Raw genomic sequence first — 27,506 nt, forward strand, 5'->3', positions numbered from 1 at the left:
GTACGTAGCATGAGGGTCAAGCGTGAGAGTAGAGAAAGGCAAAACTCCCTTAGAATGGCAGAGTGGATGGTAAAGCCCAAGCCCTTGGTGGCCTGAGTGAGCGGCTGGATCAACATCAGCAGCTGTCTATCTCCAGACTTCTTGTTACATTAAATGCCCTTATGGTTTAAGCTAGCGTCAGCTAGATGTCTCTCTTACTGGTAGCCAAAAGCAACCCTTTTTGGCACTGGCCATAACTGTTGGTGTAACTCCAACCAACTTCAAGAGAAGTTGTATAGAAACAGCCTATAATTCAGCCTCCCCAGCCGTGGGATCTGCTCTTGTGAAGCCCCCACCCCGCTTGCTTGTCAGCCATCAAACAGATGGAGTCCGGTAGAATCCTCCACCCATCACACCACATGCCCTCATCAGCCTGGCCAGTCCTCCTCCTCTTTCAAGGTGTACCTTGAATGACCTTCACTGACCTTGCCCACTATCCCAAGATGTGCATCCAATTGACCACAGCGGTCATTTGTTTTCTGTCCATGTTTTAATATATTTTTATTGATCTTTAGAGAAAGGGAGAGAGAGATTAATGATGAGAATTATTGATCTGCTGTCTCCTGTACGCCCCTACTGGGGATGGAGCCTTCAACCCAGGCATGTACTCTGACCAGAAATTAAATCATGACCTACTGGTTAGTAGGTAGATACTCAACCAGTGATGTATGCTGATTGGGCCCGATCACTTATTTATTTACTAATCACACTTATGGTGGCCTGCCCTGGGTTAGTCACAGAGCTGCCATTGGACACAGCAGGCAAGGTAAGTCTTCAGAAGCCCTCAGACTGGTGTGGCAGATGTGTCCAGAGCAGCTGGGTAGAGACCAGAAATGACAGGATGGATAAAATGCTTTGCTTCTTTTGCTCTGTCTGCCCCAAGTGTCCTGAGCCCATCTCAGAGGAGGCGGCAGAAAGGGGCTCTTATTGGGTGATCTTCCCTGAATAGGCAGGGCCTTGGGTGGACTTGCTCTTGGCCACTCACTTTCCCACACAGGCCTTAGAAGGCCAAGGCCCTTGGTGACTCGAGAAAGGAGCAGTGGACTTGGAGACTGAGGACCTGGATTGGAACCCTAAGTGCTACTAACTAACTAGATGTGTGATAGGACACATGACTTACTTGGTTTCTCAGAGCCTCAGGTTCTTGAAAGACAAACAAGGATACTATCACCTGCCTATCTCACAGGGCTGCTGAGATACATGGTGGGTGAGATAAGGTCAAATAAGATAAGTGGTGGCTGCACCAGGTACAGGGAGCTTGACAGGAGGTAGGCGACGATAAGTGTTCATTCATCTGCCTGCCCCTGCCCACCCTGGAATGCCAGATAGTCAGCACCTGGCATCTTTTTATAGGAAGCAGATGTGGTGGCCAAGAATCTGCCCACCCAAGGAACCAGGCACATGCTTGGCCCTTGAGAGGGTTTCCTTGGGTTCCCATACTTTCTCCCGCCCTGAAAAACACCATCACTTATCTGCTTTGGCCTTTCTCCCACAGCAGCACAAGGAAAGAAAATGGGGCTGCCGGGCAAGGGGATGGACATCTCTCATGTCTCACTCACAGGGGTTCTGAGGGTTCCCACAGTCTTTCTGAGGTCTTTGCTCCAGCAATTTCATACAGGTTCACTCATGGCAGGGGCTGTCTGCTCAGGGACCAAGCACTGCTCATTCTCAGCGATGCTCTGTCCCCACCAGGTGTGGCTATGAAGGCCAGTCAGCAAAAGGAAGGCTTTCCCCAGGGGAGCTCCAACTCTAGAAGGACAAACTCCAAAGGGACGCTGCTCTAGGTAGCTCACAGCTGTATCCACTCTGTGCCTTCAGGTGAAGGGGGACCTAGATATCTGACTGTGTTCCCAAAGAAGCCACCCTTCCCATACCTGGAGTGTGATCCCAACGGTGTGGGGTGGCAGGAAGACCCACTCCCAGAAGAGCCAAGCTGAGCTGCCTGGGAGAGAAGGGGGGGGGGGGGGGGGGGGGGTCAGAGGGCCCCAGCAAGGAGATCCCAGTAAATGTTGGCCCAGACAACGAAGGGACCTAGGAGGTGAAGGAGGCGCTCTAGAAAGCTGGGAAAGGGCTCTGAACTGTCAGTCCAATGGAGCAAGGTAAGGAGGGGAGCTGGTTGGCCCGTGATGTACCATGGGTGACGTCATCCGGAAGTTATCAGTTCAAATCCCGCATCCTTGGGTGTTGGCATTACACTCCTGGTGGTTCCAGGAGGCTCCGAGTCCCACTCTCACTCCAGCAGCAGGAAGCTTCCAGGACCAGACATTCTGTCCCTGGGCTGGGTTGTCCCTTCCAAGTGACAGGAGTGATCTGAGGCAGCTCAAGGTCAGCAGCAAGAGGTGCAGGGTCTGGAAGGTCATTTTTCACCTCCCAAGCTGGGATCTGATTCCCATTTAGATGACCCTGAGACTAAGCAACTGGACATCAGAACCCAGCGTGGGGCCAGCTCAAGGCTGAGTTGGGCCAAGAGCTGTCCTCCTGGTCTCTGTGCAGCATGCCCCTCTCAGAGGTAGTGGCAGGTTTCCCAGAAAGATGGAAGCCACATGCACCTTGGGAGGTTCCTTTTATTCCCAAACCTACACTCCAGCCACCGGTTCCCAGCTAGGAGCCGAGCCTGGGTCTCTGTGGGGTGAGGGCATCATCAGGTCACTTTGAAGTGTCAACTCCAAAGCTCTGCTGTACGGTGTGCCAGAAGCTTCGGGAGTTCTCAGGAAGGCAGGGCTGTGGCTCTTCCTAACTGTAACTAGATGGCAGCCCAGTCAGGAAAATTGTTCAGGTCAAATATGATCCGTCCCCAGGTGTTGATCGCCACAAACACACAGATGATTCCCATTATGTTCATCAGTAATCCTGCTTTCACCTGGGGAAAGATCAGGGCTAAGAGTCAGCACCTGCAGGTGAGTGGGATTCAGAACAGAGGTGAAAGGAAACTAGTGCTCTTGGAGAAGGGGCTGCAGGCTGGTTTGCTGGACCCCCATCCCTGGGCCATGCTCTATGGTCACCCTACCCCACAGACAGAGCAATTTCAAAGCCAGTAAGTGTCATCGGTGCTCAAGCATCTCTGGGAAACAGGCATGATGGCGGGGTCTCTGCCTGCTTGTATGTTTACAACACTGGGCCTTATGGAGGGGCATGAGGCAACACCCCAGGCCACTCAGAAAAAATATTGGGGGAGCTGAGGTCTGACGTTAGGGCCTGTGCTCACCCCAGCACCTTCGCATCCCCAGAACACCTGCTGGTTTCTCTAAAACCTCCCTGGCTCTTTCTGACGCCAGGACATTCTTCTTGCTCACTAACCACTGCTCCAAGCCCTATGCAGGTTCTTCACTGGGGATCTGAACTGAGTTTGTGGTCCATGGTTTCTTACTAAGAATGCTCCACAGACTCCCAAAGCTACCCAGTAGAGGCTCTGAAATCACTCACACCTGACTGGACTGAGGGAGGACCCTCCCTTTTTGCCTGTCCCCCTCTGAGACCAGCCCCTCTACTGGCAGAGACGATAGAGCCCAAGTAGAACTTAAGAGAGTTCCTCCGCCAGCTGCATCTGTTTACAAGGCCCCATCTCCCCCAGGCACTGCCTTCCCCTGTTCCTGCTTCTACGCCTGCAGACACCTCTGTCAGTCAATCTCTGTCATTGGTATCCACCCCTGTGACCCATCTCGGCCTAGTTCCTCCTGCCAGTCCTTATGGGTTCTTGCTAGTTGGTGAAGTCCATCTTGGCCATGTGGGACCCCACCCTCACCCCTTACAAGTGCTCAGGGAGGGCTTCCTTGGTGGAAGATTCTATTACCCACCTCTCAGCTTTGGGAGAGAGGACAGTATAAAATGTGAAATGATCTTAAAAAAAGAGTAAAAACTGCACATAAATGCCAATAATGAGGATAGGGCTGGACTTTGGGTGATATCCCCAAATTACATAACATCACAAGTCATTAATAAATAGCATTTCCCTCATGACAAAAGCATCAGAGCTGGTAGGAGTAAATAAAAGCAGCTGCATTACCATGTCAGAAACCTTGAGGTGTCCGTAGGAAAACACAATGGCGTTAGGTGGGGTGGCCACAGGCAACATGAAGGCAAAGGATGAACTCAGGGTGCAGGAGAGCATGACATACAGCGGGTTGAGGCCAATGGAGCGTGACTGGGGGGAAACACAGCACTGCAGTGTCACATAGACAGAAAACAAAAGCCCTGGGACCACCACTCTGAAAGCATCCCCCTCCTGTACTGTGCGAGTTCCCACCTCCACGCCTTGGTCCTTCTGGCGGCTCTACTCTCTGCCATGCCTCTGGTGGTAACTCTGCTGGACCCCAAAGGCTGAGCTCAGAGCCACCTTCCCGGGAGGCCTTTCTGAACCTCCTCCATTCATTCAACATATAGCTCTAGGGCACCTACTATGTGCCAAAGACCATGCTGGCCACTTAGACTGCACTGAATCTGGGAGTGTTACTGCAGCCCACCTGTGCACACACCTTTGTGCTCTGCCACAGATCGCTGGGGCCTAGAGGGCAGGGACCACATATCACCTATAGATACATCAGTGTATGCATGTGTTGTTGTACACATTTGGAATCATTTTGAATATGGAATTTGGTATCCATCTCTTTTACTCTAAAGCTTAAAATTCAGCCACATGTAACAAACAGCACCCAGCCCAGAGTAGACAGACACTCATTAAGTATTTGCTAAATAAATGAGTTATATCATAATATGACTCATAATATTTGTTAATGCCTAACAAATTTAATAATCTAGCACGCAGACTTACAAACACATGAGGGCAGATACATATGCAAAGATGTCCATTGTGACATAACAGCAAAACACACAGGAAACTGACTCAGTGGCCATCAGCAGCAGGATGGTCAAATAAAATATGTACATACACAATGACTACTTTGCAGCTGCAAGGAAAAACTTACTGGTTTTACGTGCTAGCATGGAAAGATCTCCAAGACCTATCGTTAGATTTTTAAAGATTTAGGGTGCAGAACAGGATCATAGAATGATACAATTTGTTTTTTAAAAAAATGTGTGTGTGTATGTATTACATCTACAAAGATACCTAAGAAGTTAATAACAGAAGTTGTCTCTAGGTGGAAGCTAGAGGGTAGGACCTATTCTCTTTGGTATTATTTGACATTTGTATTACATTTTCAACTTTAAAAAATTTTAGTCCCAGCCGGATGGCTCAGTTGATTGGACATTGTCCCATACCTCCAAAATAGATTGCAGATTCAATTCCCAGTCAGGACACATACCTAGGTTGCAATTGGGGAATGTATGGGGGCAGCCAATCAATGTTTCTCTCTCACATCAATGTTTCTCTCTCTGTGTCTCCTTTCTTTCCTCTCTCAAATCAATAAACATATCTTCAGGTGAGAATTTTAAAAATTATGCACATTTCCATTTTTTAAACTGCCCTTTAAAAGTTGATTTTTTAAAATTGATTTGATAATATTTCATTGTGTGAGTATAGAACTTGTTTCATCAATCCCCTATTATGGAAATATTTTATCATGAATAATTCTGTGACAGTTGACCCTTGAACATGTGGTTTGAATGTGCGGGTCTACTTACATGTTGATTTTTTAAAATAAATGTACAGCCCTGGCCGGTTTGGCTCAGTGGATGGAGCATCAGCCTGTGAACTGAGGGGTCCCAGGTTTGATTCAGGCCTGGGTTGTGGGCTCAGTCCCCAGTGGGGAGCTTGTAGGAGGCAGCCAATCAATGATTCTCTCTCATCTTTGATGTTTATATATCTCTCTTCCTCTTCCTTCCTTTCTGAAATCAATAAAATATATATTTTTTTAAAACATTAAAAATAAATGTACACTAAGCCTGCCATATCCCCAGGTTTCCCACCTGCAGATTCAACCAATTGTGGATCAAATGGGAATCCACAATGTGGAGGGCCAAACACATGCATTGCTCTACGCCACTTTATACAAGGGACCTAAGAAACTGCAGGTGTTGGTACCTGAGGGAGGTCCTGGATCCAATCCCTCAAGGATCCTGAGGGGCTGTAGTTAAGTTCTGGGGAGTCCAAAGTTATACATAGACTTTCTATTGTGCAATGTTGTTCAACAATCAACTGTATATGAGTGTAGACATCTCTGATGGTTTTCTAAGACATGTTCCCAGGCATGCATTGCTCAGTCAAAGGGTGTGAGAACAGGTTTTAGGTTAGGGCTCCTGTGGGTCAACAGGTCTCTGGAAAGGCTGTACCAAGTCCCACTCCTTCTGGGAGAACCAGAGAGGTCCCAGTCAGAGGCCCAGTCTATTTCCTGGTTTCCCCATTTGTCCTGGCTCTGAGTACCCATGGTATGTATGCCCCATGTGGTTCTGTGACCCAGCTGGAGGAACACCACCTTCCCTTCTCCCACAGCTGGGGCCTGAGGCAGGAGTGTGAGTGGGCTGGGAGGTAGCTGGAAGGAATCCTACTTGGGCTTCTGGCCCTGGGAGGCGTGTTAGGAATGCATCCCCTTTCCCCCTCACCCCCATAGGTTGAGACCTCATTTTGCCTAGCTTGGGGCCCTCTGGGCTCACTGCTGGGGCTGGAGGAGACAAAGCCCAGCCTTTATTAGAGGAGGGGATGCTCCTTGGCAAAGATCTGGGCAGCCTGCTTAGGGGAGGGGGAGGTGAGCCACCTTGCTATTCCTAACACTTTCATCTTCACTTGGATTGAAAGGAACAGCCACTCAGATTTGCTTTTTATACACATGGACACCTTGGCAGCCAAGGTGCAGTTACCAACTGCAAGGCTGTGCTCAGTTTTTGTAAGTCTGTCTCCCAACTCCAGAATGGCAACCTCAGCCTCTCTCAGGCTATTTGCAATCCACAGAGGATTTTCACAGGAAAAATCCATCATCTCACTTGACCTTCAGCACAAGTGCAGGAGGAAAGAACATAAATGGCATGTTTGAGGATCCCAGGACCTGAACTCAGGTCTCCTGACTCCAAGGCCCCAGCTCTTCTTGTACCACCTGGAGGTCAGTATTGCCATGTCATGAGTGACAGCAGCAAATGCACAAAAAGATCACAGCTGATTTTCCTATTGGCTCTGCTTTCTTCTAAATCCCAGCTCAGCAACATGCTTGACCACAGTGCACTCATTCCTGATCCTGGGGCTCAATGCAAGGCTTCTGGGGGTCTTTAGTCATGCACTCGCTTCCTTTCTTTGGACTCTCCACCTTCCAGAATTTCCTCTCCCCCAAACCATCCCCAAGCCCCACCTTTCCCAAGACCTCCTCCTGTTGGATCCTAGCCAGTGCTGTCCCCTTGCTCTGCAGTCCCCTGCATACCTGTGCTACATTCTCAGAGACCCTCTATCATTCCCTCATGGCATTGGTCCACTCCTCCTTGGCACTATGCTTAGCACTTTGGCCAGTATGGGGGATACAAAAAAAGAACCAGCAAAGAATTGAGGGCAGGCTCAGGGTCATCAAAGGCACATAAATCCTATCAGATCCAGGTCTTAAAGTCTGGATGGGCTCTGGCCCCTGATTTCACGACCTCCCTAAGGACTTAGGACATAGTTATGCATGGGTAGCTTCTTATGAAATAATAGCTGAGGATGCCCACCCCCCCAGCAGGGTTACTTACCATGGAGGCAAAGATGGGCAGGAAGAGGCTGGCAATGGCCACGTTGCTTGTACACTCCGTGAACACAGCAATGAGCGAGGACAAGATCAAGGAGATGGCTGCTGGGGGCAGAATCTGCAAGGGCTCCATCTGCTTCCCCATCCATTCAGACAGCCCTGAGGCCTGGAAAGCACCATGAGGGCAGTCACTGAAAGGATAATGGCTACAGTTCCTCCATCTTTCTCTAGGCGTTCAGCCTCTCCCCTCCTTCCTATTCTCTCTGCATACATTCCACAGGTGAGCTCATCCATGCCCACCATTTCAATCTCCATCCTTATTCTGCTGTGTCTAAACTCTGTATTTCTAGCCCAGTTTGTCTACTACCCAGATGTCAACATCCATGCTCCTAGAAATTTCCACCCACATGTCCATGAACGTGTCAGACTCAACATGCCCCAACCAGCATTCATCCTCTCTACTCAGAGTCTACGGTTCCCCGGGCTCCCCAGCTTGGTGCATGGATTCACCATCTACCTGCTGTCCAACCTAGAAGACCAGGGGTCATCCTGGGGATCTCTGTCCCCCTCATTTATTCCACCCAATTAGTCACCAAGCCACCCAAAACATTTCATGTCCATTGTTTCCTCTCAGTCTCCCACAGTCCTTGAAGTTCAGGAGAGAAATCTGAGATAGGGATTAGGATCTGGATTTGGTGCTTTGGGCTGAGAAGAGATTGTCCAGGGGAGAGAATGAAAAATGAACAGAGAAGCTACCAAGGACAGAGCTTGGAAGAACATTCATATTTAAGGGAGAACAGAGGGAAAGTCAGTAAAGAAGCCTGAGCAGGAATAGTCAGAGTTAGAAGGAAACCAGGAGAGATTGGCATCTTGGGGACCAAAAGAAGAGGAAGTTGCAAGGAGAGAATGGTCCATGGAGTCCAGTATTGAGGCTGAATTGGATGAAAGCTATAGAGTGTCCCTCTACCCGGCCCTGTCCAGGCTTCTGCTCCAGATGTCAAAGTGATTTTTCCCAATTGGAGTTCTGATGAAGTTGCTCTCTGGCCTCAACCCTTCAGTGGCTGCCCCCTGAATTCAGTCCCTGCAGAATTAAGTCCACACTCCCTGTCTTCAATTCAAGACCCTCATGGAGTGGCTTCTGGGAGCCTCAGCAGCCTCATCTTCTGATCCTCAGCTAGGTACCACACACTTATTCCTTCACCAAAGTGTCACTTTTCACGAAATGCTCTTCCATATATGTGCTCCTCCGTAGTCTGTGATGGTCCGTGAACAGGACCCTATTTCAATCTCCTCTGTAAGTCCCATGCCTGGACTAACAGGGCCATAATAGAAATGTTTGGTGAAATGAATGAATGCTAGGTGGATGGATGGCTGGATAGAGAAGTGACTAGATGGATGGATTTGTTCATCCAAAAATACTGATGCACCTGACATGCACCAGGCTCTGTTCCAGATGCTGAGGAAACAGAATAACAAGTTAGTCCCAGTCTATCTATCACATTCTATTCCTGGGTGAATGGACTGATGGACAGATGTATGCATGTATGAAGAATGGAGGATAGCTGGCTCACCACTCTCTGTGGCTCACTTATTCCCTATTATGGAAGGGGGAGAGGTAAGAAAGTTACATTTTTGAGGTGGTTTTTCCCAAAGGCTGTTCCTCTCCTTCTACACTGCTATACACTTAGCTAGAGAAAATTTTAAACTGGCAGCCATATTAACAAAGAGTTCAGGGAGTAGAAGAACCAAAGGTGAGGGTGGAGATATCTACAAGGACTTGAAAGGAGAATTTACCTAGAAGAAATCAGAGAAAACCCTTATTGCCACATCACAAACTCAGAGTCACCTATATTCACTATTTCTGCAATCACTCAAAGGGTGTTTCTCTAGCCTAGGCACTACTCATGGCCCAGGGTTCCAAGATAACCGGATAGAGTGCCTATTCTTGAGAAATGTGGAGTTAATGGAGAGGACTGGCACAGAACCAGCCCAGAATGCAGGGGTGCAGGGGTGCAGGGGTGGAGCAGTTTGTTAGCCACTCTTTTGGTAAAAGAATGGCGCCCTGGGCAGCCCACAACCAGGGAAGTTACCTCACATGCTTCAGCCAGAGCAAATCCGCCACCCAGAAGCAGCACAATGCCCCAGGGAACTTTCTGCTGGGTCATCTTCCAATCCAGCAGTGCAGGCGGATAAAATGGAGTCTCCCATTCTGAGAAGAAACAAGGAAATCACATATACACAACCCAGAGCAGCCTGATGAAGTCCAAGACATCTGATTAGGGGAATAAAAGCCTGTACAGACAATGAGTACCATCTCATACCTACAAATTAACTAAATTTTACAATAATTACTGCACCCATTGCTGGTGAAAATATGGCAGAACTTTCACACACTCTTGGGTATCATTATAAATTTATATCTTGCTGGTTTGGCTCAGAGGATAGAGCATTGACCTGGGGACTAAAGGGTCCCAGGTTCAATTCCAGTCAAGGGTACATGCCTGAGTTGTGGGCTCGATCCCCAGTAGGAGGCAAGTAGGAGGCAAGCAGGAGGCAGTAGATCAATGATTCTCTCTCATCATTGATGTTTCTATCTTTCTCTCCCTCTCCCTTCCTCTCTGAAATTAATAAAAATATATTTAATAATGATAAATACATAAATTGATATAATCTTTTTGAAAAGCAATTTGATATCACTCCTAGGAATTTATCCTGAAGAAGAAACACCTTCAAAGAATAAGCTATATGTCCTAGCTGATTTTGCTCAGTGGATAGAGCATCGGCCCAAGGACTGAAAAGTTCCGGGGTTTGCTTCCAGTCAAGGGCACGTACCTTGGTTGCAGGTTCCCAGGCCCTGGTCCAGGTGCGTGCAGGAGGAAACCAGTCAATATGTCTCTCTCACATCGATGTTTCTCTCTATCTCTCCCTCTCTCTCTACTGTCCCTAAAATTCAATGGAAAAATAACCTCAGGTGAGGATTAGCAAGTAAAATAGATGGGATGTTATTCATTAAAAAAAAAAAAAAAAAAAAAAAAAAAAAAAAAAAAAAAAAGCTAGACACATGAACACAAAATGTCCCATAATGGGAGAAGGGTTACAGCCCCTTGACTCAATACAATGCATTATTAGGGAAGATAAGTTTGAAGACTCAGGCAAGAGCAGGAAATGTCTATAGAATAACCCAGTCAAAAACTTGAAAACATAAACAACAAAGCAACAGGATTCAAATGGTGTGTTTTGATTATAGTCATATAATATACATGCATATTAGTAAAAACTGGTAAGAAGAGAGAAAACAAAATAATACTGATGGTGTTATGGGAAATTCAAAACATTTTTCTGTTCCTGATGTAATATTAATATGATTTCAAATGTTTAAAAAGCAAAAGAGATTTTGCACTAAACAATACCCAGGGAGGGCTTGAAAAATGCCCTCTGCCCAGACTCGGCAATCTTGCCAGTCCTCTTTGATGGTGTGGGCTTTTCTCCCTCCTAAGCCCAGGGACTTCCATGGAGAGCCTTTGCTACCAGGCCCCCAACCCTGATGAATGCGAGGCCAAGACAGAGGCATTACCTTCCTCAGTCTGCTTGCAGAAGTTGAACTTGGGCTTCTGTGAAGGCACAATGAATAGCAATATGGCCACAAACATGGCCACGGTGGCGTCGGTGACATACCTAGATGGGGAGAGCACATGGATGAGCCAACTCAGCTGCAGGAAGCCATGCCACAAACCTGTGCCTCGTCTATGTGCTCCTGCAAACTGACACCCCAAAGGCCAAGATCAGGAGTAGATTGAATTCTGGCTGGAAACCCTCATCCTTGGCCTGGCTCTGCTACCAACACTGGGCAACTCTGAGCAGCTCACTTCACTCTCACTTCCTGTATTGTCATGGGTAGACATCATGACCTCTTGGCCAGATTCTCTAGAAATCTGGGTTCACCAGGTGATCACCAATAGACCTTCAAAATGGAAACAGCAGTAATAGGCAGCTACCTCTCGACCCATATCTCCTGCCTTTTCTAAGATATGTATGTGTCTCAGCCTTTCTTCCATCTAACCATATAACATCTTAGCCAGAAGAGAAACTACATATACCCCCCTTTTCCAAGTCTCTGCCTAAAGAAGCGCCTGAACACTGGATGAGAGGGGAAAAGATGATGGAGGAGAGATTTGGAAACTAGATCTCTGGAAGCCCCACTCTAACCCAACAAGTCTCCCTCAATCACAGCTCTAGCCACCAGCCTGGCCAAGGACTTTCTGTTCAGTCTGTTGGGAAAGAAGGGACTACAGGGACATACTGTATCTGTGGACTTGTCCTAAAGACTGATGAAAAACTGAGTTGGGAAACCAACAGAGTGCTCCAGAACTCAACTACAGAACAAGAGAGGACATGGCAGGTGCTGCCAAAGCAATGACTTACTTTGTCTTGCCCTCCACCCAGGTGATCGACCCCCAGCCAGGTATGAAGCCGGGGTCCCGGGAGAACCACAGGAAGATCAGCAGGAAGAAACAGAGCGTGACGTTGATCTCGGCGAAGGAGAAGGGTCCCAGATTCCTGTATTCCTCCTTCAGTATCTCATACATGGCCTTCTCACTAAGCTTTACCTCCTTGCCGAATTCCTTCTTAGAACTAGAGGAGGCAAAGATAAGAGAAAAACGGAGCAGATTGGTTGGCTCAGGGGCTGGTCAGATGGAAGCCTGAATGTTGGGCAATAGAACATGGCAGAAAGGCCTATTATGGTGCTGCCTAATGTCTGGGGTGGAGGGTGCTTGAGTACATTACTTCCCCACTCCATCTCTCTCACCTGCCCACCCTACCTCCCAGGACCTGTTATGTGTGCTTAGCACATGCCCAGAACTGGAAGATGCTCCCAGAGGAGGGCTGAGATGACACAGGTGAGGTGTCCAGTCTGGCCAGGTCTCAGGGGCAATGGAGACAGGAAAGGAGAGGATGGCCAAGAGGGTGGGAGGTTAAGCAGAATGAGGAGGGGGGGAGGGAGTTGGGCAGGATCATCAGAGGCAAACAGAAATGAAGCCACCACTGGCATTGGGGACCTGGCAGGTGCCCAGTTGCCTGGAGACCAGCTGCTCCTGTCATCTGCCACCTGGGAAATGGCCATGAGAAGTTCTGGAGCAACACAGGGTGGAGCCAAGACTTCCTCGCATGCCCCCTAAATCGTTCTTCTCCCACGGTGGCCTGGGGATGCCTTCAGTGATGCCAGGATGTCGGCCCCCATCATCAGGTGGCTCGAGTGGACACCAAGAACAAGCAGACTGAGCCAGGCAAGAGGAGGGTGGGTGCTGGAAGTAAAGGATCCCAACCCAGGAGACAGGCAGGCAGGAGGCATGGCAATGGCAGGAAGAAAGCCAGCCCAGCCCTGATCTTGGATGGGTTCCTTAGGCACCAGTGCCCACTGGCTAACATGGCCTCCCAGGATTCCCTGCAGGACCTCCCCTAGGGGCTGCTGGCATGAGGATGCAGGATAAAGGAGAGATTCTTGGGAGATGTATAGAGTATGTTAGCCTTAGGGAGGGGCAAACTGTGGCCACTGGGGCCCAGGATCCGGGCCCTGGGGGATTCTCTGAAGAATCCAGGGACATGTTCCAGCGCATCAGCCTGAAGGTGGTGGGTGGGCCAAGAGGACTGTCCCTGCGTAGCCCTTCCTGTGGGCGACCTTCCTGGGCCCCAAGTCAGACTTCATGGGGGAGGGGGGTGCCAGAGGGTGGTAGAACTGGTGTTGAGATGCCCATTTCTGAAACCAAGGCTGGATGTGACCTGCCTGTGGGGGCGATGTGATGAGGGTGCATACCTGGAACACAGATCAAGGAAGGTCAGGACACAGGGATGCCCAGGGGCTGGGAAAGAAGGAGGCAGTGATGGGGTGTCCTATCTGCACAGCCTGCGGGGTCTCTGTGCTGGACCAGGGCCAAGCCTGGGTGTCCTGAGAGTCACCTGCCGGGGACAGCCCTTAGGTCATCCAGCAGGTAGATGACTGCTGGGGTGGAGGGAGCCTCTCGCCCCCTTGGCATGGGAAAGTCTGTTTGACCAAGAATCAGCCTGCTGCCACATGTCATCCTTGAGGCTCCGGGGTGGGCCAGAGTCTCCAGGTTTCCAGGACAAGGGCTGACTCCTGCTCCCAGCTTCCATTGCCCTCATGCCTGATGCTGGGGGAAGTCCACTCTGGGGGCTACACTGCACGTGCAGTTGTCCGACACTGGACCCCCACAACGGTGCCAGCAAGCCTTCGGGACCCTCGTATGCTGAGCAGTTTCACCCTCATCATGGGTTAACCCTGTCTGGTGATCACTGGGCTGGCACGAGATACAGGCAAGTGGACCCAGTTTGCCTGGGTGAGCCCAAGAGGTGGGACGGGTACAACGTGTCCTTCTACAGTGGGATGGCCTTCAGATGATGCGGGTGAACCAGTACAGCACCAAGGAGAGGTGAAGGGACCCATGAGTCCCAAGTGCCTGTGCTGTGGCAGAGGCCCAGAAAGCCCTCATGCCTAATCCAGGGGTCGCCTGGTTAAGAAAGTTTGGTGTAAGTCCTGGGTAGTCCTGGGGTGGGTGAAGAGGGAGAGGGTGGTAGCCCCCTTGGCTGGAAGTGGACAAGGAACTCACCCACAAACCCAAAAAGATAGTTTTCCTGGATTAGCCCAAAGGCAATGGCCCTGACATTGCTCTCCAGGACTAACCAGATAAGAGAGCCAAGTGAAGGCCAGTAGAGATGGTTCCACAGCTGAGATAGGTGCTGCCTGTGGTGAGGTGGTCCAGGAGGCAAGTCTCCCATGTGCAAGCCAGGAAGAGGGTTCTCAGGAAGAACCAAATCGGCTGGCACCTTAATCTGGAACTTGCACCCCCAGAACTGTGGAAAATGAATGCCTGCAGTGGAGCGCCCAGTCTGTGGCACATTGCTATGGCAGTCAGAACTGACTGAAACAAGGATGTAGGGGTGTGGGCACAGGCTCCAGAGCCAAACTGCCTGTGTTCAAAGCTCAGTCCCACCGTTTCCAAGTGACACAGCCCTGAGCAGCCTTTCCCCCTCTCCATGCCTCAGTTCCTTACTTATAAACTGGGAATAATAAGGTCACCTACCTCCCAGGGTGACGTGAAGATTAATTAATATATTAAAGTTGTGTCTGCAACTCAACAGATGTTGGTCATTATTATTCCTATGGCCCCATTAGAGGCAGGGACACCACCTGCAGCCTGCGACACCTTGGGGCACATCTCCTGGGACCCACTGGTCCTGAAGCAGGTGTGAAAAGCAGGGCAAAGAGCTTCCCTCGAAGCCAGGCTGAACCCCAAGAGCCCATGGAGCAGCTTCCCTCTCATGTGAGGCCAGCACACCGGTGGCATGTGAGGATTATTAGGTCATTACTATGACTACTTTGATTATAGAGAGAGATTTCTTTTAACTGCAGTTTCCAAACAAGTTCCTCCTTCAGAAGAAAACTTACAGAAATCTCGTTTTCCCCCTGTTAACTCCCTGAGTTTGGGGGCACTTTTGCCTCTCGGCTCTGAGATCTCCTCCCTGTGACCAGATAGCCCCTTCTCTTTGGCTCTAGCTGCCTGTGATTTAAGGGGAGCACACCGCTCTCAGCTAAGCATTTCCCATATGCCTGTGAGAGGGTCCCCTTAGCTCCATAGATAGATGTGTGTCTTTTAAAACACTAAGGGGACCCAGTGTTTTTGAGGTATTTGTCAGACACACACCAGGGTTTCTGTCCAAAGTCTAGCTGCTGTCAAGGTTGACTCTTGGTGAACTTGGGTTGGGGTGTACAGGGAAGAGAAAGGTAAACTTCCCAGAACTCGCACGCTACTGGGAACATGTTCAAGAAGAGTCTGGACATGGGCAGGTGGTGTGCTGTGGCCCGACCCAATGGACACATACGGCCAAGTGGGAGTTGGTCCAGAGTATCGATTTGCTCACGGGGACAAGATTCCCTTTAATTGCTTTGACTCACGTTGATGGCACCCTTTCTCCCTGGCTGGGAGCAGGGGACAGAGAGAACTTACCACAGGCCCCAAAGGAGCTCAGGTCAGGGGTCAGGGATCAGAGACAGCACTGGAACATGGCTGCAGGTATCGAGGGTCAAGGCTATGGGGTGCCCATGGAAGCCCAGAGGAGCAGGCGGGGATTCTTTCACAACGAAATGAGGTGGGGAAAGTCAGGAAACGTGTGCCTAAAGAAGCAGCATTTGAACTGGCCTTGAAGCCTAAGGAGATTGAAAGGTGGGAAGATAGGGAATGGCATTCCAGAAAGAGGGAACAGCATGTGCAAAGGCACAGTGAGCAGCCTGAGGTGGCCAAAATGAGAGGGTAGACTGCAGATGATGGGCTGTGGAAATGGAGCCAGACAGGAAGAACTCTATGGATTCCACTGTCGGTTCTTCTGCAAGGGCATGGCAGGTTAGACTCTATTTGGGAAGCAGTTCAAACTTACCTGAACCTCAAAAACATACACTTGAGCAACAACCAGGCAAGCAGCAGCATGATCATCATGTTGGGGAAGGCAAATTCAAACCAGGAAGCAAAGTTCACGATGTCTTTGCTATCAGGAAATAGTCTGGAGAGAGAAACATGGATCCACACCTCTAGCAGATGCTGAGTCTCAGAGCAAGCAGGTCAAGATGGATACAAGTCTCAGAGCAAGTTAGATACAAGATGACCAGTAGCTGGACCCTGAGAGGTGGTCTGGAGCAGAGTCTCATCCTCCTGAGGTCCGGCCATCCATGCCCACCGCCCAGTATTACCCTAATCATTGTGGCCCCAGAACATAGCCAAGCCCAATACAAGCCGGAGGGTTGACCAACTGTCCCTCATGGGGGTCCAGACACTGTTGAGAAGCTCATGAAAGTCACAGCCATTCCATCCAGAAAAAGACAGCTTTGTACACACGTACTTTGGTCAATAGCATCAGGAGGTCCACAGAAGCCCCAGAACCCTCATTCTGTGGGCTTCTACCAGGGAAGACCCCCTTAGGAAAACAATCTCAAAGGCCTCCCACAGTGGGACCAGACAGGGTTCTGGGGACTGGAGGAGGGTCTCTTTCCCTCCAGGCTCTGCCTCCCATCCCCAGACTTGCTCACTTCAGCCCAAGGGTGTCAAAGTAGACACAGAGCTCTCTGCACTCAGCAGGAACTCCAGGGAGAGCCCGAGGCTATCATTACAGAAAACATCACAAGATCAGAAGAGTCTGCTTGTGGACCTCAAGAATCTGCTTGGCCAGGCTCCATGCCTGCCCTCCCACCTCCTAGCTGCCCTCCCACCCCACCTGTCTTGTCTGCACAGGATGGGCACGTCATACTTCTCTCCTTTTCTGTGCTCACTGCGTCTGTACTTTCCTTCATGCATTTACATGTCCTGCCTAGAACTCACCAGGCATCCGCTACCTCAGCAGACCATGAATATCCCACAGACAGAGCCCAGGTCTCCCCCACTTCTGTGATTCCAGCCCCCTCCCACCCCGCTCCCCCCAGCACAAGGCCAGCACACAACTGGGACCTTAAGACCTGTGCCCCTTGTGGCCAAGGAAAGTTACAGACCACCACTGTGGTCCACCTGTGGCCTCACAAGGGCACAGGCCACTCAAGGGCAATGAGAGGAACTGTAGTGAATGAGCTGATGAGGCAATGAATGGCCTGACCCCTAACTCTTTTTTTAAAAAATATATATTTTATTGGTTTTTTTTTTTACAGAGAGGAAGAGAGAGAGGGATAGAGAGTTAGAAACATCGATGAGGGAGAAACATCGATCAGCTGCCTCTTGCACTTCCCTACAGGGGGTGTGCCCGCAACCAGGGTACATGCCCTTGACCGGAATCGAACCCAGGACCTTTCAATCTGCAGGCCGACACTCTATCCACTGAGCCAAACAGGTTTCGGCATGACCCCTAACTCTTTATTGCATCTCAAGATCCCTAATATCATAGGGCCATTACCATTTATGACCAAAGTTGGTGAGCCAGTTTTGAGGAGAGCATCTAAAGGGTGTCTATTTCAGCAAATTGTAAACAAGGACCCAGTATCTAAAATGATGTCTCTTCCCATGACTTTAGTTCAGAGTTCAATAATATGACGTGTCTGAGTGAAAATACTGCACCCAAGAGAGAAAGCAGCCAGGCGTGAAGACTGTCATCAGCTCCCACCCTGAAAAGTTCTGAGCAGGTGCAGCAGAGGCTGATGGGGGCCCAGCCTCCCACCCCTGCCAGACCCCAGCTCTAGGGCCCAGCTCAGGAGATGGGAGAGGAGGTTGAGTCCCTCCAACCCAGGGCCCAAGTCATTGTCCCCAGAAGGCATGGCCAGTGACTCACGTCTGCATCTGGCCCATGAGCACCACGTTGGGTCCTGTCCCGGTCAGGGTGGCAGTGCCTCCGATGCTGGCCGAGTAGCACACGCACAGTGTCATGGCCTTGCACATGTTCTTCCTGTCTCTATCCTCCTCCGGCTCCATAGCAGGGCCTTCAAAAATCACTTGGTTCCCTGTAGTGACACACCTTCGTAAGCAGAGCCAGCCCCGGGGGCCATGGCTCAGCTCCAGCTCCTAGCTCTGCTGCTGACCTGAGGTGGGGATGTGCTGGCTCTGCAGGCTCCCTCCCCGGGTCCTCTCAACCCACAACCCAACCGTGTCATCCTTTCTGCCTGCTTTCTCTGTCACTTCCCACTGCTTCCCCAGGCTCCTCCATGCCCAGGGCAAATGCAGCCACTTTAGACACACGCCCTTCTTCCCTGCTTCCTAGCCTATGCTCTGGCTGGCCCCTTTATCCAGAGGGGTGTCTAAATCCATCTTAGATGTCCGTGCCTCCTAGCAATCCTCCCCCTTGTCTGAGCTCCTTTAGTGTCTGGCTTATGGCATCCCATGGCTTCCCCCAAGTCAGAAGAACTGTGTGAGGGGCCTCATTTCCCCACCCCACCCGGCTTCTTGAGTTGGAAATAGGGTGTGCCTACTTCATCTCAGCAGCCCCAGGACCTGCCCCAGGATCTGGCAATCAGGCCATCAGAAAGGGCCCTGAGTTCCCATGTGCTGGGCCCTGGGGATGGGGTACAAACAAGGCAGAGAATAAATCAGGTGTCATCTGAGTTCCCTGAGCAAAGTGCCTGTTGGAAAGCAGCATGGGAAGAACACCCCAATGCCTGTGTGAGCAGAGAACAGATGGGAGGTGTGACCTGTGCCAGGGAGGCCTCCATGAGGATGAGTAGGAAGAGAAATGGGTGAGGGCCCCCCAGTGAGTGCTCAAAAGGTGCTTAAATGCATAATCAAATGAACAGCTATTGATTTCTGAGATTAAAGGAACCAAAGGTTGAATCTTGCTATAAGCAATACTAATGAATTTAACTTTCTTGCAATAACTACATCACCAAAGGTTACAAAAACAGCAGTTTCTAAGTATTTCTCTGTATGCCTGCTTAAATGTGGGCTCCAGGAGGCAGAGAGGTGGCCAAAGTTTTTGGAAACAGAGGGGTTGCCTGATATTGGGGACCCCAGCAGCACCTGGCCAGGAGCTCACCTGTCGGCTCACCAGAACTGCTATTTTCTGAAGGCTGCATGGACCCCATGCTGCCTTTGCTGCCTTTGCTGCCTTTTCTGACTTTGCTCCTGTCCTGCATCTGCTGCAGCACGGCCTCCACAATGGGCACCATCATGGCTGTGGTGGCTGTGTTGCTGATCCACATGGAGAGGAAGGCGGTGGCGCCCATGAAGCCCAGCATCAGCCTGCAGAGGAGGAACAGGAAGGGAAGCAGAGGATCCCCATCCCCACTGCCCCAAGCCCTCAGGGAGCAACAAGGGTTAGGTCCCCCTGCAGGGATGCCAGGGGTCAAGGCCAAGGTGCTGATGCCAGTTCAAGTCTGGGTAGTCCAGGAGAGGATTATACTTTGAGTCCCTCCCTCTTCCTCCTGTCCTTTCTTCCTCCTTTCCTTCCTTCTGCCTCCTTCCCTTTCCTCCTACCTCTCCCCGTAGACATTACTGATTTCTTCCCTGCTGGCTATAGGGGAGGGGCAGGGGGCACCAAGAGGCCTGTCTCAGACCCAGTCGTGGTTCTGAGGAGCTCCTATCCAGAAGGGGCAGCACAGGCATCCAGAGGGTGTCAACCCAGGGTGGAGGTTGGCCCTAGTGTGTCCTAAGGGTGTGCTGGACAGCCCTATGGGCAAGCAGCCCCAACACCCCACCCACTTCTATCTAGAAGATTCCCACCCACCCCAGACCCTGCTTCTCCTCTCATAATAGTTAGCCTTGAGGGGTAGGGTGAGCCTGGGAAAGTGGGACCTCCTTCATGGCTGACTGCCCCACTGCCTCTCTCTGCACACACACCTTGTACTCCCTCCACTCTGCAATGGACCAGATCAAACAGTACTCAGAAAACATGTTCCCTTCATTTATAACACCTGTCCTTTCACCGCTGTCTCACCTCTGCCATCTGCCTAGAGCACCCCTCATGGTTCTTCTAATCAAAGTCCCTCCTCTGTAGCCTTCCTCCCAGTGGCCACCATGCAGGGGCGGACACACCCTCCTCCAGCCCCACCAACACTCATCAGTGGCTGGATTTGGAAGACCCGTGCCCATATCTGCTCTTCTCTTGGTGGTGAGCAGGGAGGGGAAGAGCCTGATTCTTCTCCATGGCTTCCACAGACTCAGCACAAGGCCAGGAACAGAAGGAGCTCAGGGAGGGCTGGATGGAACAAAACCGTTCTCGCTCTCCATGTCCCTCTGCAGCCAGGCCTCTCCTCAGGGTCACTAACTTTCCTGGAGAAAAGATCTAGGTGCTGCACTGCACCAAGGCAAGGTCCAAGCTCGTGTCCATGCAGGCTGATCTCACAGACCCACAGAACACAGGCTTGGGTCCAGGCTGGAAGGAGGAGCAGAGTTTTCATATATGAGGCTTTGACCTGATGCTTCAAGACACCATGGCCTCAACATAAAGGTCTACCTAGGCCAGGCAAGTGCCATGGAGCTGGAAACCAAGCTCAGAGGAGAAGCCCAGTGACAGGAAGGAGCAGAGAAGTCTGCGTGAACTTCTGGATGTGGAACCAAAGTCCTTCAGCTCTCTCAGAATGAGGACCACCTGCTGGTGGAGGAAGTCTGGCCAATCCAAGGATCCTGAGAGCAAGAATTCTGAGGCCACCGAGGTCTCATTCTTCTAGAAAATGCAATGGTTTTTTATTTGACCCTGTAGACTAATCACTGGAGGGGATAGATACCACGTAGGGTAACAGAGACCAGAAAGGCGCAAAGCTTTCTGCTCAGCGGAGCCTGAGGTGCCAAGGGAGCTAGGCAGCAACTCCTGGGGATGCGCCAGGCTCTGTGTGCGTGGGGCCGGCACAGTCCCTGACACATGGACATCTCTGAAGGGATTTGCTGTGAAGTAACCAACTGCTGCCTCTCCGGGGCTGGGCTGGGCACGTTGCCTCAAAAGAGAATTGCATCCTGGCGTCTCTACTAGAGCTGAACTCAGGGGCCAAGGCCTCATTTCTCAGCATTTCACCCTTCTCTGTCTCAAATGCCTCATCTATAGAAGCTGGGTGGAGGAATAAAACCCAACTCTCAGAGTTGTGGAGAGAGATAAGTGAGGAGATAAGTGCGCTCCCAGAGTCATGCCTGGGCGCTGCAGATGCTCAGAACCAGGGGGATCTGAGGATGTCAACTCCATGGGTTGGTTGGAAGCTGCCTGTGGTTGGAGGGGCGATCTTGGAGAGAGGGGAGAAGCTGAGGTTGTGAGTGACATGGGGAAGATGAGGTAAGAAGCTTCTCTACAGAGGCTAGCTTAGTGGGTGTGAGCTCTGGAAGGATGACCTTTCTGCTCCTCCTTGAGCCACCTCTGGCCGCTTTCCCCACAAATGCTCTATCAGGCCTGGCTGGCTCCAGCCTCCACCCACCTTGCTACCTGTGGAACCCTGCAGCCCCTCCCCCAGGAAGCCCTCTTTACATGCAGGGGCCCTTGCTGACCAGTCTCCTCCGGATTCAGAGATCCCTTACCTCCTGCCACTCACCACAGGCCCCACCATTGCCCATGCATCTGGTGTCCTCAGCTGAGATTGTCACATACCCCACCGAGGGGTCCACCTGCCTGCCAAGCCCAGGTAAGCCCATGGGTAGCCCTTGCCAGTGGGTGACCTGGGCTGTGCCACAGCTCCTCCCAGCCCTGGGGCCCATAGAGAGCCAGAAGAAAAGGCGTAATTACCGTGCAGGATTGGTCCCCAACAAGAGGAGTATGCGCAGGGCGATCCTCTTGTGCAGGTTCCAGCGCTGCACGGCCACAGCCACGATGAGGCCTCCCAGGAACAGCATGTTAGTGTCCTTCATGTACTGGACACACACCTGGAAGGTGGTGGCATGGAGGCCCAGTCAGGGCTGCCTCCTGGCCACACATTGCTTGGCCCAGGCCCACCCAAGTCCCCAGAGACAGGCTAGCAGACCAGATGCTGACGTGAGGGTCAGTTGGGAGTGGGATGCAGGGTCAAGTGGTATGTCTCCATGCCAAAAGGAACCCACAGGAAGCATCTCTGGTCTCCTGGGGTCTACACTGCTCCGAGCGAGGCTCTGGGAAGGAGCCCAGGGGAGAAGCAGGAAGCCCCCAGGATCCTCGGGGTCGCTCACCTTCTTGGAGTCCAGAACCTTGAGGAGTGGGAAAAGCAAGACAGGCAAGAGGGCGGTGACAGCCAGAGGGATGACTTCTGTGCACCAGTAAGTGGCCATGATGATGATGGCGTAGGCACACCTGGCAGACTGAAGAGACAGCCCTGAGGTTTGGGCATGCTGCTGCCTCCCTCACCTCCCAAGGTAGTTTCATATTCCAGCACTTTTATCAGAATCATTATTAACCACCCAGGTTCTACCCTCCCCCTCAGTCCATCCCAGCCTACTACATTAACGCCAAGACCTATATATAGCTTTTAGCCCTTTCTTCTCTGGCCTCCTCCTCCTCCTGCCTTCACCCCAGCCCATTGCCTTTGTTCAGGACACACTTCCCTTCCTGGATGACTACAGCTATATTTTATTTGACCTTCCTATTGTATCACTCCCTAGCCTAGCACAAGGTGGCTCCCTTTTACTCTTTTGCAAGTCTGACTATATCACCCACTTTTTAAATGCCCTTTTTGTCTCCAGGACAAAACCCGAATGCCTTAGCATAACAGGAGACTCTCCCGGATGGAGCACGTCCTGCACACCCCTCCAGCTCCATCTCCTTGCCCACTCACACCCCGAGTTCCAGCTACCCCAGCAACTGGCAGAAACTGGGCCCCCTCTTACACACCCCACCTGGTGGCAGTCTGTGTTTCTCCTTAGGTGCCTCCCCCGCCTCTTCCACAGCCTGGGTCTGTGCCTGCCTCTTTGTCTGCTCCCCCAGCCAGAGCAATTGGCACATGCGGTTGCCATTGTTGTTTCCTTAATGTCTGACCATCACCACCACCACCACCACCACCACCACCACCATCACCACCACCACCACAACCACAACCATCACCACCACAGAACAGGAAGCACCTGAGACCAGACCAGGGTTTGTGGATTCACTCTGTCCTCGGGCCTGACCCTGAGGGGATTCAAGGAATGGACTAGCATAGTTCCAGCTATGACCACGACCACGCTGCTGGAGAGACGCACCTGTCCACTCTCACTGCTTAACATCACCCTGAGAGCACGTGTTACGTGCAGGGGATATTGTGTGAGGACAGAAATTCTTTGTCTGGACTGTGTTAGCTGGCATAAAAAGGAAGCCTTTCTTCGGCGCCCCACGATAACCTCAGGACCCCTCGCCCTGCCTAGTGCGGGTTTCTCAGCCTTTCCACTGCGGACATTTTGGGCTGGCAGATTCTTTGCTGAGGGGTGCGGTGCCCTGTGCTTGTAAGACTTCCCTCCGAGTCCCTGGCCTCCACACCACTAGCTGGCGTGACACTCTCTCCAGTTGGGACAACCCCTGAGAGGGCTTTGCTGATGCCCCTGCTTGAGGGGTGCAGGCATCGATGCTGATGCCGCCACGGGCTCAAGGCAGGAGCCCAGGCTCCACACCAGGCAGACCGACCAGTGCCCACTGTCTGCCACTGTCTGGCTTTCAGCAGTCACTCAGCAGTGCCATGGAGCAAACACTCGTCTCACTCCCAACCCGGCCCCCTCCCTGCGGGTTCATGTCCTCACCTGTAAACTGAGGGGCTAGGAGGACCCTTTTAACAGGAAGTGCTGGGTGAGTCTTTAGTATCTAAACTCTGACACAACTGGTGGTACCTGTAACCAATTTCACAGCACAGTCCCGGAAGCACCAAAAAAAAACAACGGAAAAGACAAGCTGAGCCGAAACCGGTTTGGCTCAGTGGATAGAGCGTTAGCCTGTGGACTGAAAGTTCTCAGGTTTGCGTCGAGACCAGTTTGGTTCAATGGATAGAGCGTCGGCTTGGGGACTGAAAGGTCCCAGGTTCGATTCCGGTCAAGGGCATGTACCTTGGTTGCGGGCATATCCCCAGTAGGGGGTGTGCAAGAGGCAGCTGATCGATGACTCTCTCTCATCGATGTTTCTAACTCTCTCTCCCTTCCTCTCTGTACAAAATCAATAAAATACATTTTAAAAAAGAAAAAAAGAAAAAGAAAGGTCTCAGGTTTGATTCCGGTCAAGGGCATGTACTTGGTTTTGGGTACATACCCAGTAGGGGGTGTGCAGGAGGCAGCTGATGGATGCTTCTCTCTCACCGATGTTTCTAACTCTCTATCCCTCTCTCTCCTTCTCTGTAAAACATAAATAAATAAATAAATAAATAAATAAATAAATAAAAGCTGAACTGGCCCCGCGCCTCCATCCACTATCGGGGCCCAGAGACACCCCATCTCGGAGGTGGACCTGACCCTCCTGGCCTAGAATGCTCTGCAGGAGAGGCTGCGCAGGCAGGATGGGCTCCTTTAGACTGGTCTGAGGAGGAGCGGTCACCAGGCGAGTGAGATGGACTCTGGGCCTGCTCCCTGGGGGTAAATGAGCGGGGGTCTGCGGGCGCCTCCAGTTGGGGGCAGGCGGGAATGTGGCTGGCAAGGCACTCCAAGCCCACACAAACGTGGAGTGGAATTTTTAAAATATGGTTTTTATTGATTTCAGAGAGGAAAGGAGAGGAAGAGTGATATAGAAACATCAAAGGTGAGAGAAAAATCATTGACTGGTTGCCTCCTGCACACCCCACACTGGGGATCAACCTGGGCATGTGCCCTCACCCGAAATCGAACCAACACATCCTGGTTCCTAGGTCAATGCCCAACCACTGAGCCATGCCGACCAGAGGCGGGATTTAAAAGTCAGCAGCTGGCATGTAGCCTAGCATGGCTCAGAGGCTTCACTGAAATCACAAGGAAGTGAGAATGAAGTCGGGTTCTCTTGCAGATCTGCCTTCCTGATACCCCAGTCCACCCCAGGCCTCCAGGACTGCTCCAGCGTATCCCCGTATCCCCGAAAGAACTCCTCTGTTCCCCCAAGCTGCCTGGAGGGACAGGGGTCCGGGGGTTTCCTGTCTGGGCTGAGAGTGAAAGGGCTGGAGGAGGGAGTGAGGAAGGAGCAGCCACAAAAGCCTTCAAAGGGCTCTGGTCTCTGCCAAACAGGCTCCACACAGCCCAGCACCGCCCTCAGCCTGTGGCCAAGGCCATTCATTCTCTGCCTCCCTCCCAGGAGCGCTGGGAGGCCAGGGCCTTCCCTGCCACCCTGAGTCCTGCCACCCAGGGCGTGAGCTCTGGGAACCTGGCCGCCTCCCGCCTCAGCCACAGCAGGCAGCGCGCACAGCAGACCCACCCTGACCGCCTTTCAGCCCCAGGAGGATTTTGACTCAGCCATGGCGTCCAGGGGTTCCGAGTTGGGAAGAGAAGTGGGCCAAAGATGGGGAAACGGAGGCACAAAATGGGGCCGGAGAGTGACAAAGACAGCACTCAGGATCCACTTAGGTGCCTGGCTGATATCAGAAGCCCTTACAGCTGGGAAGTCCTTCTTCGCTAAGGAGAGAGAAGGAGAGAGAAGGAGAGAGGAAAGAGAAGGAGAGAGGAGGGAAAGGCCAGGCCAGGGCACTCAAGGGGAGGGGCGGGAGTCTCTGGAGAGACTGAGGCCAGGCTGAGCCTGTGGGTGTTCTGTGTGGAGAGATCTGTGCTAGCAGCCAGGTTCCGTGCTTGCTGGGACGATTCTTGTGTCCTGGGATCCGTAAACCCCAAGGTTGGGGTGCCCCTAGGACACCTCCCGTCTGGCCCCTGAGCTCCCCGGGGAGCTGTGCCGCCTCGGTATCCCTGCCCCCCCACTCCGTGGCCTGCCTTCCTTCGAAGCCCGTTGGTGGGACCGGTAGCCTGGAACCCCCGGGGCTGCGGGGAGACCCAACTGACCTTGGTGGGCACCAGGATGATGAGCGGCAGCAGCAGGATCGGGGTGCCGAACAAGATCACGAAGGACTTGAACTTGTTGACATAGCTCAGTGCTGAAGCCATGGTGCTGGGGGAGGGGGGGAGGGTTGGAGTGAGGCGGGAGAGGCTGGCGAGGCGGCCAGAGGCTCCGCGGGCTTAAGAAGGGGCCACGGCCTCAGGGGCACTGGCAACTCTGCCCCCCAACGGTGAGGCGTCCTCGAGACCCATCGCGGGGCCATCTCGAGGGACTCGTGGGGCCCGCCTGCCCCCAACTGGAGGCGCCCGCGGACCCCCGCGCGTCGGACCCGCCCCCAGGCGCTGTCCCAGCCCGGCCTGCGCCGCCTGAGTGGACAGCGGAATGTGATCGGTCACTCATTCCAAAGGCTTTGACGACTGGCCCCGCTTCTGCGTCCGCAGGGGTCCCCGGTGAGAGTCTGCACAGGCCTTGGGGTCTCTCAGATCTGTCCTTCGGACCTCTGCCCCTTTCCTCCTCAAGTGCTTCCGCCCTCGCACCCACATCGCCGAGGGGGTCTCCAGCAGAGTCGATGGCCCTGCCCCAGGCAGTGCGCCCCGCAGGCCTCTCCTTCCAGCATCCCACTCCTGGCTTTCCGAGGCATTCATGCTGCTTTGGGCAACAGACATCTATCCTCCCTCCTCCCTTTGCACCACCTTCCCCCTCCCCCTCCAGCGCACCCTCTCCCACCCAAGGCTTTAGGCTCTCTTGGGCGATCCCAGAGGAGGCGAGGCTTCCCTGCTCCCACTCTGTGTGCCTATATTCGTCCTGGTGTGATTTTTATTTCATGTCTGTTTTATTCAACACCGTATGTTCAACCAGCACCTTTCACAGCGTCTGGTTCCGTGTGTGCACTCCAAACACTTCCTCTGGGCTGTGTGAATGCATGTGAACCACTTCAGTGCAACAACACAACTGCCTGAAAGAGAATGTCACACGCTCAGAGCATGGGCTCCGGAGCCAGCCTGCCCCCACCCTCTCCTGGCCCTGCCTCCTCCTGGCTCTGTGCCTTAGACAGGTTGCCTCTTGGGCTTCTTTACTTCATAAGTGGAGAGACTAACACCAACTCTGGTTTCAAAAGGCTGCTTTGTAAATTATATGGACTAATGCTCAGCGAGTGCTTCACAAATGCTCTGGCATATAGTGAACAATCAGTAAACACTTCCTTTTGCAATTAGATGACAAATGTAATAAATCCTCTGAGTGGCAGGAGCAATGGGGGAACCTTCACCCAGGAGGTAGCATTTGAAATGAGACTTCAAGGCTAAGTAAAAATTTGCCAGGTAAGCAGTGGAAGCCAGTCAACATCACCAATGGATAAGAAAGTATTAAAATTGTTGAGGGAAAATCCCCAGGTAATTCAGGAATACTGGTAACTAACGTACAACAGCAACAACAAAGAAGCTAAATAAACGGAGAGGTTACAAATTGATGGGAAGACTCAACATTGTAAATATTGCCCTAGAATTCGCCCCAAGATCCCCATTTCAATTCTAAATA

General features: G+C 51.8%; 2 protein-coding genes and 1 long non-coding RNA gene across 3 annotated transcripts; all 3 read right to left on the reverse strand.

The window, feature by feature from the left end:
* Window positions 1-718: 718 nt before the first annotated feature.
* LOC123652955 lies at window positions 719-7,364 on the reverse strand. Its single transcript, XR_006742546.1, has 3 exons — window positions 7,353-7,364; window positions 6,278-6,279; window positions 719-1,981 (listed from the first exon to the last, which is right to left on the reverse strand). It is a non-coding gene; the product is annotated as an uncharacterized LOC123652955 (long non-coding RNA).
* Window positions 7,365-10,768: 3,404 nt separating this feature from the next.
* On the reverse strand, window positions 10,769-16,147 carry LOC123652958 (solute carrier family 13 member 5-like). Its single transcript, XM_045586689.1, has 3 exons — window positions 16,089-16,147; window positions 12,063-12,272; window positions 10,769-11,315 (listed from the first exon to the last, which is right to left on the reverse strand). Exons 1-3 carry the CDS (start codon window positions 16,145-16,147, stop codon window positions 11,165-11,167), a joined length of 420 nt encoding a protein of 139 aa, XP_045442645.1. The 3' UTR covers window positions 10,769-11,164.
* A 1,806-nt stretch (window positions 16,148-17,953) lies between these two features.
* LOC118726976 (solute carrier family 13 member 5-like) lies at window positions 17,954-26,145 on the reverse strand. Its single transcript, XM_036452378.2, has 5 exons — window positions 25,976-26,145; window positions 22,238-22,366; window positions 21,822-21,958; window positions 19,152-19,357; window positions 17,954-18,126 (listed from the first exon to the last, which is right to left on the reverse strand). The coding sequence occupies exons 1-5, from the start codon at window positions 26,075-26,077 to the stop codon at window positions 17,954-17,956; spliced, it is 747 nt and encodes a 248-aa protein (XP_036308271.2). The 5' UTR covers window positions 26,078-26,145.
* Between the last annotated feature and the right edge of the window lie 1,361 nt (window positions 26,146-27,506).

The sequence above is a fragment of the Pipistrellus kuhlii genome, unplaced genomic scaffold (assembly GCF_014108245.1).
Source record: "Pipistrellus kuhlii isolate mPipKuh1 unplaced genomic scaffold, mPipKuh1.p scaffold_m20_p_23, whole genome shotgun sequence".
NCBI classification, from domain to species: domain Eukaryota; kingdom Metazoa; phylum Chordata; class Mammalia; order Chiroptera; family Vespertilionidae; genus Pipistrellus; species Pipistrellus kuhlii.